The 11,681-nt window shown below is 31.3% G+C and overlaps 1 protein-coding gene across 1 annotated transcript in view; it reads right to left on the minus strand.

Moving 5' to 3' along the window:
• The window catches only part of LOC145320299 (carbonic anhydrase 2-like), a 39,517-nt gene extending 35,484 nt beyond the window's left edge, over positions 1–4,033 (minus strand). The window contains exons 1-5 of the mRNA XM_080162714.1: positions 3,929–4,033; positions 3,224–3,332; positions 2,388–2,447; positions 1,181–1,277; positions 606–697 (exon numbers count right to left, since the gene is read on the minus strand). Coding sequence (XP_080018840.1) covers positions 606–697; positions 1,181–1,277; positions 2,388–2,447; positions 3,224–3,332; positions 3,929–4,030 — 460 coding nt within the window. The 5' untranslated portion in view covers positions 4,031–4,033. The remainder of the gene's footprint in view (positions 1–605; positions 698–1,180; positions 1,278–2,387; positions 2,448–3,223; positions 3,333–3,928) is intronic.
• Positions 4,034–11,681: the final 7,648 nt, after the last annotated feature.

An 11,681-nucleotide genomic window follows, 5' to 3' on the forward strand; every position in this document is an offset into this window, starting at 1 on the left:
AAGGTTTAAGATATATGTAATTAGCGCGTGTAAAAACATACGTAGTTAGGAAGTACTCTACGAAACACATCCATACAAGCGAAGTCAGATTTTAACATACATTAACAATTATAGAGTTTCATCGCATTTTATATTTGACATTACCTTGATAACATGTAAACAACAAAATATTATTAATCCCTTCCTAATTTACTTACTACTTAAATATAGAGATGCTACATTTATAACATTATGCCAAATGGTCCTAGGAATCCATTTTCCAAAAATCAAGGATGATAATACAATTTTATTTTATGAATAAGTTAAAATCATCATGTTTAAAATGGACTTTCTAAATCGTACCCAACTGTTATAGGTATCATTATTCCGACTTTATATCGATAAGACGATTCTAACATGCTCAAATTAAAATTTAGATCAATCGGGCGATGAATTATTTAGAAAAGTTCAGCAAAAAATTACATTAAGGTTGAAATAAGTCAAAATCTAAAATATCAGAATGATTTTGATACTGATCTTTTCCAAACGCTTAGTAATTGTTTTAATGCACTATTCGACCTTTATGATTTTTTTTATTAATTAAAATATGTGATCATCATTTTTACCTGAGAATACCAGGTTGATATTGTGCTCTTCTTTTTTCAGACTGGAGGGCAATTGGGGTGAGATATTATTGAAGGACAGGGGTGGGGCATAACTTAAATAGATAGATAATTGGAAGGTGATTAAAGTCCATCAACAGATTATGGCATCATACGATAGAATAGCCAATGATAGGCCAGTATACACTGTAATTGACCAATGTTAAAATTTATGCTGGCCTCTCATTGTTTATTTTATCGTATGACGTCATAATCTGTTGAGGAACTTTAATCATCTTCAGATAGATGGTTATAGGCTGATAGATAGGTTGAATGCGAGGGATCATAGTTATTATGGTATACTACTGGTTGCGTCCTACCATGACGTAGCAACTTCAAAAATGATAGATAACTATAAATAAAATAGATAAATATTAGCATCTCTAAAAAAAAACTAAAAGATACAAAATTATTTGGTGACAACCAATCCCCCGACCACACCTTGAAACATGTTTAACATGCTAGGTTGGACCCCCTCCTAACTCTAAAGGTTTCTACAGACTACAAGCCAAGCTAATTGTTATTTATAAAAGTAATACCTCTCGAATGGCCAGTTATCAATGGGAATGTCAATGGGTGACTGAGATGAATCTCCACAAGCTGGGTAGCCATATTTCCAATCTGATGGAGCTAGACCTAAAACATGTAAAGGTATTTGTTACCTTTTTATAAATGTAAAAAAAGTAAAAAGTAATTATATGTTATATTTTATTTATTTTAAGCATCTTTAGATACAAGATATAAAATTACTAACGAATTAGCATCTACTGAACATTTTAAGGAAAATAAGATAAAGACTTTTTATTGTAGTTTGACCATAGAATGGCGTTTAATTAGAATAATCAAATTTGATATTAAAACTTAGATTTAAGCAATAAATAACCTTTTTGCACTGATTAGTTTAAGAATGGTAATTTTAGATATACTTTAGACTAAAACAAATTTTAAATAATTTTGTATTAATGATATAAATTAAATTTTGACTTATAATTGGCCAATTATTTGTATCAAATTCTTATAATTGCATTAAGCTTCTTCCATTTTTTTCGTATTTTAAAGTACAACAATTTCTTAAAAGTACACTGATTTACACTCCTTACTACCAACTTAAAAAGATGTCTTTAGCCCCAGCTATGAAACAATTTATAATTTAATTGTATTTCCAAATATTACTATTTGTTTTTAAAAACATTGCAATAGGATAGGTCCAGTTATTATGCAAAGATAATCTATGATCACGAATGAGCGTAAAAAAACGTGATGTTTTCGGCGCCTATTTAAGATAAACTGCTGAACTTTTATTTGAGAAGCAATCCTATAATCGTCCCTTCTATATATTTATTTTTCTGTCGGTCGTTAAGTGATTTAATTAAAAATATTAGATTTATTTCTGTAAAGAATAAATGACTAAGTTTATTGTGATTAATCTGCTGACTCTTTGCTGTGCTTTGCCACTTATGGATATGGCCATTCTTGATTAATTATTAAAAATTTACATAATCCTAATGTGCATTTATGTATACATTTAGGCAAAAATTCTGTGTTTTTACTGCCTCTTATTGATTGCACTTTTGTGGTCGGCCAGTGGTCTTTAAAAGGAAATATTTACCATTATCTTTTGTGATTTTACTACCAATTATTATTATAGCTACATATATTAGTCCTAATATAACCAATGAAATTTCATAATGATAGAATGCCAACTGGTTTTACATAATACACCAAACTAAGTAAAAGCTACTATACCTTTAGTTCCTGTATAGTCCCAAGGTTGTTTATTGTCTGTTCTATCATGGTATGCTGGCACTTAACAAATTTTTAAGTCGGGATATTATTTTCAATAACTGGAAGCCAATAGGGAGAAATAATATAGTTTTTCAAAGATCAAATCTCTTAAGGATATAAAATAGCTAAAATTCTACTCATGGCAATATAAACTTTCTAAAAAGTGTGGAAAGTGTAATACTGCTGGTTACCAGATCTTACTAATCACAAACATTTATATCTGTATACAAAAGGATAAAACTTTCTATAAAAATTACTTCAAACAGTTTTATCAATTGGGCAGTTTTTAGGATGGTCTTTTAAAAGTCAACTACAAGAAAACTAGTATTAACTAATATTATACTGCAAAAAAAGAATATTTCAAATTAAATTTTTGAAAGGTTTTGTGATATTACTGTTTTCAATTTCATTCTCAAAATACTCTTACACTTTTTAATTTGTTTACAGAAATTCAAAATTTAAAAAATGAATAAACTATCAATTTGGATAATTGGTAACTCTACCCAGCAAAAACTGACTTCTTATTGTTGCGAAAGATATAAACATTTCTCAAGAGATGGAAAAATAAATTAGTAAACCCCCACTCCAAAATGACATACTGAATTAATCTTTAGTTAAATTAAAATTATTGGCGCAACATTTTATAGACCAATCATGAATCAAATGCCACTAAAAAGGAGAATGTGCTTAAACGTAATCAAGTCAGTATAATTCATACTTAAGTGCCACCAGAAATCTGTTAGTGACAAAATGGTTGAAAAATGTTTAAAAACAGCTTAATTAAGACCCCCAATTACCTGAGTTTATTGAAATATAGGCTGGGAGATTCCTATTGGATGGATTAAAGAAGGTAAGATCTCTATTTGATGGGTTATAAAATCTATTGGCTTCTTCAGTTCTCAGAAACTAAGGAAAAAATAATTTTAGTTTGTGATGTGCAGATAGTGGGAAAGTAAAATAAGATTAGGCATGAACAAAATTATATTTTTGCTTTTAATGATTATTATCAGTCATACAAAACTTACTGATTTGCATTATTTATATCATTGCAATATCAAGCATTTAGCCAAATACCATTGCAGTTAATAGATATGACTACTTGGATTATTTAAATCATTTGCCGTTCACCCATTTTTGCTTTTAACAAGTTATTAAATGATTAAAAGCATCAACTAATTGTTAAATTAAATATAATTGTAAAACTTTGATTGCACGACCTTTGTTTGAATGTTATTCCTGTGGTGTGCATGTAATGAAATATAGTAGAAAACTTACAGATCAAGTTTGCACAGTTAAAGAGCTAATTATATAATGTGCTTTACATTTCTTTCTTAAACACATTTTAAATGCAAATTTACGAAAGAAAAAAATATTAATACTTTGATTAATAATATGGTAATAATTGGAAACACAATACGAACAGGTATCCTTTAAGAAAGTTGATACATATACTTTAACAAGGTATACCTACTTATTTTAGTTAATGTTTCTAGTGCACCTACCTTATTTCTAGCACTATAGGCTTGAGCAACCCCAATATTATCACTAAAGTTCAGATACTCAAAGATCAGAGCTAACACATAAAATATTGAAATTTTCCTCATTTTAAATCTATATCATACAAATACAAGGAAGATATTATATTTAAAAGCACAGGGGTGGACTCTTAAAATAAATTAAGGATTGCTGGATATATGATCGGCTATGGTCGCCAAATCACAAAACTTATTTTTGTAAAAAAAATCTTCCAAAACTATATTAAGAATCTCCAAAAAATTTAAAAATCATATACTAGTAACCCTCCTATGATTTTAGAAGACTTGTCTTTAGATTTATCGCAAATTTGTACAAAATAAAATTTGGTGATATGGCTACCATAGCCTTTTCAGCGATCATTTTTTTGAGAATCTACCTCAGCTTAAAACGTCTCACAAATATAAAGTAGCAAAACTTTTGATTTGAAATTTATATATCGTTCATTGCAGAATTTCTATATAGATGTAAATTAGAAATTTGTATAAATGTAGAATTAATATTTATCTTATTTAAATGGTTAATTTGTGTTATTTAAATTTTACTAAAGTATTTAACGATCAATTTATACAATTTTCCTCATAAAAAGTTGAATTTACTATGAAAACTTAAGTAAGTGATGTATCTTTAATTACATCTTTTATTCAATTATTACCTATATTTTAGCTGCCTATAGGCACGTAAGAGAAGAATTTCTAAAGAGATTTTAAAAATGAAATTGAGAAAATATTTTTCCTTTTTTTATCTATATTAGATAAAAATACATTTTGGTCAAAAAGGCAGGTAAGAGTTGATATGGCAGCCTACTTACCTTTGCAAAAGAGAAAAAATTGTCCATTAATCTACAAATATACTAGAAAGGTAACAAAATCTATATTTTTAAAATTATTCTGTCAGACAGGCGGAGGAACTGATAATAGTTATAGAGTTGTTTGTGCTAATAGAAAAGAACAAACAATTATATATTGTTGATCGTAACAGTTCTAAAACTAAACTGACGAATAAAAACTAGTGGTATGCCGTTTTTATATAAAAAATAAACACTTTATCTCACTTAGTACATACAATTGATCATTGTTTTTAGATTATTAGATACATATAAAATATATTTAGTTTACTTTTGGATTTATGTACACGTTTTGATTAATGTGATTTTCCTTATATTTTAGTGAGGGTTAGGTTTGGTGCTGTGTGATAGGTTACTTTTTTGGGTGATGAGCTTAAACCCTGTGATATCTGCAGGGGCTATCATAACCCTTGCTTATCCTTCATTTAACAAAAGTTATCTATGGCAAAAATTCTATCATCTTGAAATTACCTAAAAGCATTATTACCAAAGATAATAAATAAAAGTTTGCATGGCTAAAGATATTTCACCGTCATTATTACTACATGCTTATATTAATACAATATCAACTGCTTGAAATTTGGAAGGGTATGATTGATTTTTTTTAGAATATTCTTCAAACTAATTCGAAACATATAAATAATAATAAATTTAATAGTTTTTGCTTAATAAATCGCTCAAATTACAATACATAATAACATTTACCTTTGAAATATTAACAGTATATAATTTTCAATCAAGGTTGACAACATTCACAACAGCAAATCTTAAAAATTAAGAAAAATAAAATGTATGCACTTTTAAGATTAAATAAATTTTTTTTTAGAAACGAAGAGGATAATTTACCAAAGTAAAAATGACTTTTAGAGCAGCTGCACTACTATTTTACAAAAGTAAGTACGTACTATCTGTCTAAAGTATTTATCTATTTATTATTAACTGTCACAGACATAATTTCTAAGGGTATATTAAACCATTTTATCATAATAGAATATCTCCAGACTCTAGCTTAGAACCGTCATGTAATAGTAACCTATCCAATTTTACTGATCTATACAGGGAAACCTTTCTAAAATTTCCAAAATATTTGAAATGCTGGCTAAAATGGAACTCTACCTAAAATATTAATACAAAAACTATTAAGCACTTGTCAATAACCCTTTTACATTCAGGTGTCAGAACTCAGGTTTTTCTTCTAGAAGTTTAACAATATATTCTTTTTCTTTTACAGGTTTTCCAGAGGAGTAAAAATGCCTTTACAGAAAATGTTCAGTCAAATGCATTGTCCTTTTATCTCCTCTTTTTTTTTAGGAAATGGTGCGAGTAGAGGATTCCAGGGACACCCCTACAGACCAGTTCACACCTACAGACCAGCTCACTTGTATGGTCCTGCGCACCCCATGCCATCCCACAGCAACCCTCACCACAGGCCTCCCTTCCCTATAAACTCTCCCTCTCAAAGGTTTAAAAGTCCCTTCCCTTTAAATAGAGGTTTAAAGAGATCAAGCAGCCCTTTAGTTTCGGATCATAGTAAAAAAAGTAAGGTAAATAACAATGCCGTCAAACCTGAGTTCTTGGGCGTACAGAGCATTTGTATAAAGGAGGAAGGTGGGGAACTTTTTGTCTGCAACTCCAGGTCAGCCCTTCCCTGCTCCCCCATCCTGTCTTCAGATACCCGTTCATCAAAAACTGCTATTTCTCTCCCCTCAACAAAAAAGTTTCCCTTCTTTGACAACCTTCAAAGTTTCTCATTGTCTTGTTCTTTTTTGGAAATAACTGTACTGCTTGTAATCTTCTTAATGGTAATCATTCAATAGCCAAACAAAACGTGTTTCTTTTAGGTGACCAATTTATCCCCCCAATAGTTGGAGGTCAAAAAGAGTGTGTCCCTACTATTAGAATAAGTAACCCTACTTTTGAAACTCTTAAAGAGTCCTTAAGAGCACAGAAAAAAAACGGGGTAGGTAAAAATGGGGGAGGGGTTGCCCTGGTATCCATTCTTTCTTATCTAATTAATGTTGGGGCCACTGAATATTTATCTAAATTGGGTGAATTTTCTGAGTGGGTTAAAGCAGAAATGGGATGGGATGTTATCCCGTTTGTCACCCCCTACCCCCACGGATTCCCTGAGCACGCCCTCATAACTATTCAGCAATTTTTGTCTGTAATAAAAGCAAAATTTTTAGGTGATTTTATGGGAGGTGTGGAAAACAAATTTTCAATGTGGAAACCTTTCTCAATTGCATGCAGGGAATTAGGTATGGACAAAAAAATCTTGCCTGTCCCCCCCCCCCCCCATCTCCTTTATCAAGAATAACAAAACAATCACAATCCAATGTGATAGTGAAGTTTTCTTGGGCTCTACCAAACCAAATGCTTTGATAGAATCTACTTTTCTTCCTTTACTTTTTAACCAATTGCGTTGCGTATCTCCCCTTTCCTCCCCCCTCACTATCCCAAGCTCTGACGCCCTCTTGGGTGGTTTCTCTGGTAGTACAAATACCCCTCCCATCACCAAAACAAAACTTGTTCTTTTGGGTACCTCAATTCTTAAAAACTGTGTTGATAAAATCAGGGATTCCGCAACTAACTCGGGTTTTGATGTCATTGATTTATGTAAAGGTGGTGATTTTTTTAACAACATCAAGGGGATTAAATTACCTTTATCGTCCAATTCAAATGATACTTTAGTTTTACTCTTTTTGGGAAATCACATTTTTAGCAAAAGTAATCATTTCAAAAAAGATGGTGTTTACCATTTGGAAAACCCAAAATTTTTAACGGACAAACAAATTAATAGTCTTATTGCTGAAACTTGCAATCTTATCTCAGATATACAGATAGGTTTTAAAGGTAAAATAAAGCTGTTTGGTCCTTTGCCTCGTTTTTCTCGCAACTGTTGTTCAACCCCTCACCACCTCATTACCCCCTCCTTCCCTTTCGAAAGCACGGGGGAATATATTCTTTATCTAAATAAATTTATGGCTTTTCATCCCCTGTTAAGGATAGAGAAAGTTGAATTTATCCCCACTACTGCAATTTTTGGCCGTACCCTTCCCGTTCCATTCACCCATGACCTGGTCCACCCCACAGTAGCAGCCACAAACACCCTATCCTCCTATCTCAAGACCATCAGCATCAAGCGGGTCACCTCTCTACCTGTCATCAACAGGAAGGAATCAGAATCTTTCTACAGCCGGGTTACAGCCTTAAAAAAACCAACCCTGTATCACACCCCCTCACTCTGCTCAACAAATATCACAACACCCTGCAGCACATCATCACCCAGTAATCAAACACGCACCATGACAACAGGTACCTCAACCAGTACCGTCAATATAGATGACTCATCACATTCAACATCTCAAGCATCACATATACACCACCCGTCAACTTTCCCCGATCCTTCGCTGCTTTCGGCGATGAAACCTCCGATATGGAGTTAAGCAAAGAGAAGACCTAGCTGCAGCTTTGGCATCACTTGATATGTCTTTTGACTAAAAATTAAAACTGTAATTTTAAAACTTATTCAAATTTTAAATTTAAAAAAAAAAAATTATAATTTCACTGTATGTATTTTTTATATAATTATTTAATTTTTCTTTGTTGTGATTTATCAATAAAATACATTATAATAATAATAATAGTAAAGAATAAAAATGTCGCAATATAAACTGATCAATCTTTACATGCGGGTCATATCTAAATATTCAATATGCAATCAAAGATAACAAGGAAGACAACATCCATAAAAGCAAAGCACTGAAACGGTAGGACAAACAGACATTAACACTCTTAAAGTGTCAGAACTGAATAATCATAATATAAATGTATAAGAGTGAAAGCAAAATTTAAGTAAATTTTTTGAAAAACTGCTTGATTCAGGATAATGTTTATGGACATACTTACATTTTTAGGACTTGATTATAGAGTTGCTTTGCTTGTTACATCATACTTTGTTGTCCCAGGAATCAATATACATAAAAATCAGATCAATCGGATGATTAGATCACATAAAAATTTGTTGTTAAAAAAGTAAAAAAATCAACATGTTTAAAATGGACGTACGGACATTTTGGTGATGATTATAGAGTTGCTACGCTTTCTAAATCGTACCTAAATATTAAAGGAATCACCATGCAAAATTTGAAATCGATAGGACAATTCTAACATGCCTAAATCAACGAAAAAAGCTATCCGTTACGGACGGACCGACCCTAATTATAGAAAAGCTTCGCTTTTAAAAACGCCGCATATGCCAAATAATGAAAATGTTATTTTTTTCATAACATGTATATTTTTCTCTGATACTGTACCTCACCTCCCCCCGCCCTCAACCATATTTCTAATCTATTTAAAAGTATGATAGGGATGTTCAGTGCACAGCAGGCACTTTTAGAGAATAAGCTTTTCTCGTATTCATTCGAATCCGGTGGACAGGAACCGGTTCTCATCAATACGAAAAAACTATGTCTAGCACCGTATTATAACCAGTTTTCTACGAATATAAAAATGTACAATGCCCGTGCCTTCGGCATCTCGGGGCTAAAAAAACTGGTTTTAATCTTATAATTGAACATTTTATATCCGCGGAAAGCCGTTTATAATACGATGCGAGAAATAACTATTATAATTATATTTAGAACAACATCTTTCTTTTCATAGAAACTTAAGATCTCGGGAAATATGAGTAGGTACTTTTCAAGGAAGGTTTTAAAATGTTTTGGGATGGTATTAGGCCATTTACCTGTTAAATTCTGGCCTCGCCTAGATATCCGGGGCACAAACACACAGACAAACAAACATCCTGTTACTTTAGTATAAGGCTAGAATACGTGGATATTATGACAGGTGAAAAATTGTCGTCAATTTTGGTTGCTAACATGGACATCATTTATTGGTCAGTTCGTTTATCCAGTAGGAGAGGAGTTGATGGGGGTAAAGGGGATGGATGGGGTGATCGTTATTTTAGCCAGCAACAAGTTTAAATTTATTAGAGTACATGAAGATCCATGTAGTAGTAAATCCATTTTTGGTTTTACTCCAAATATCCATGAGTCAGATAGTTTTAATTGAGTTTTCACAACTACTATCTAAGATAGTCGGCTCATTTTTTGATGTAGATTTTCTGACTGTTAACTGTAATAAACTTTTTTAGTTTTATATAATGCTTATATTCGAGCATACTTTAAAAAAAACAAGGATGACAACATCCATAAAAGCGAAGCACTGAAACGGTAGGACAAACGGACACTAACACTTGTATAATGTCAGAACTGAATAATCATAATATAAATGTATAAATGTATAAATGTCGAAGCAAAATTTAAGTAAAATTGTTGAAAAACTGCTTGATACAGAATAATGTTTATGGACATACTTACATTTTTAGGACTTTTTTTATAGAGTTGCTTCGCTTATAATATTGTACTTTGTTGTCCCAGGAATCAGTATACCAAAAATCAGATCATTCGGATTATTAGATCACATAAAAATTTGTTGTTAAAAACGAAAAAAAATCAACATGTTTAAAATGGACGTACGGACATTCTGGTAATGATTATAGAGTTGCTACGCTTTCTAAATCGTACCTAACTACTACAGGAATCACCATGCAAAGTTTGAAACCAATAGGACAATTCTAACATGCCTTAATTAGCGAAAAAAGCTATCCGTTACGGACGGACGGACGTACGGACGGACCGACCCTATTATAGAAAAGCTTCGCTTTTAAAAAAAAAGTATATATTTTATCCCTTTTAAAAAAAGTCTCGGCGTGACATCATTATTTATAGTATATTTGCGACAACTTTTGTTTAATGAAATCTTCCAATTTTTAACATGTACAAAACGGCCTGCTTTATTGCATCAAGATCCATGACAAATCTATATAAGAAATAAACGTCTATAATCGAGCTCGAATCTTCCAAACATATTATGTATAAAACTCATAGTGCTCCAATAATCCCTATTAAACTCTCATTGACCAAAACGTTAAGACCCATTATTCTACTTTTAGCATCATAAATTCAGTTTTTTAATTCATGTTGCTATTTAAATAACATTGAAGTATTTGATTTCTATTAATAAAACAGAAAACTTAATATAGTAAATCTAAGAAAACTTAGTTTTAAAATGAAATGATTCATGCAACACCCCCGTAATGAGGTCAGATATTAAACTAAACATTTCAACCCTTTGAGAACGATAAATTGAAATGAAGAATATAAGGATATCAATCTTTAAAATATGATAAAAAAATGGAGCAAAACGTTAAATCGTGTATTGTTACATTGGGTGTAAATATAAAACTAATAATTATTGATTAAATATATATTAAACAGATATTCTAACGTAAGACGTAAGTTGTAGTAATGGAATCATTATGTGTAACGTATATGAAGAGAGAGAAAGAGAGAGGAAAGAGAAAAAGAGAGGGAGAAAGAGAGATAAAAAGAGAAGGGGGGGAGACCGAGAGAGAACGGGGGAATGAGAGAGAGGGGGAGAGAGAAATTGAAGAGATAATAAAAATGAACATTTAATTGAAGAATTAGAGAATAAAATATGTAAGGCAAAGAGCGAGAGTATTTAAAAAGAGTAATTATCTCTGATAATTAATAACATTAACAAGGATGACAAAATCCGTAAAAGAGAAACATTAATCAATGCTATTAAAGAACATTAAGAAATATAGAGTAACTGCACTTAAAAGAGAAAATATCTAGATTTCAGCAAAAATTTAAGTAAATATGTAATTTAATAGCTCAAATAAAAGTTATATTATTTGGACATCCTAACGTTATGGTGATAGGGCTATCTATACAACTCTTTTAACCCATTTCCTTCCCTCTTACTGGATGAACGAACTGACCAAT

The sequence above is a fragment of the Acartia tonsa genome, chromosome 5 (assembly GCF_053477335.1).
Source record: "Acartia tonsa isolate MP-2025a chromosome 5, ASM5347733v1, whole genome shotgun sequence".
NCBI lineage: Eukaryota > Metazoa > Arthropoda > Copepoda > Calanoida > Acartiidae > Acartia > Acartia tonsa.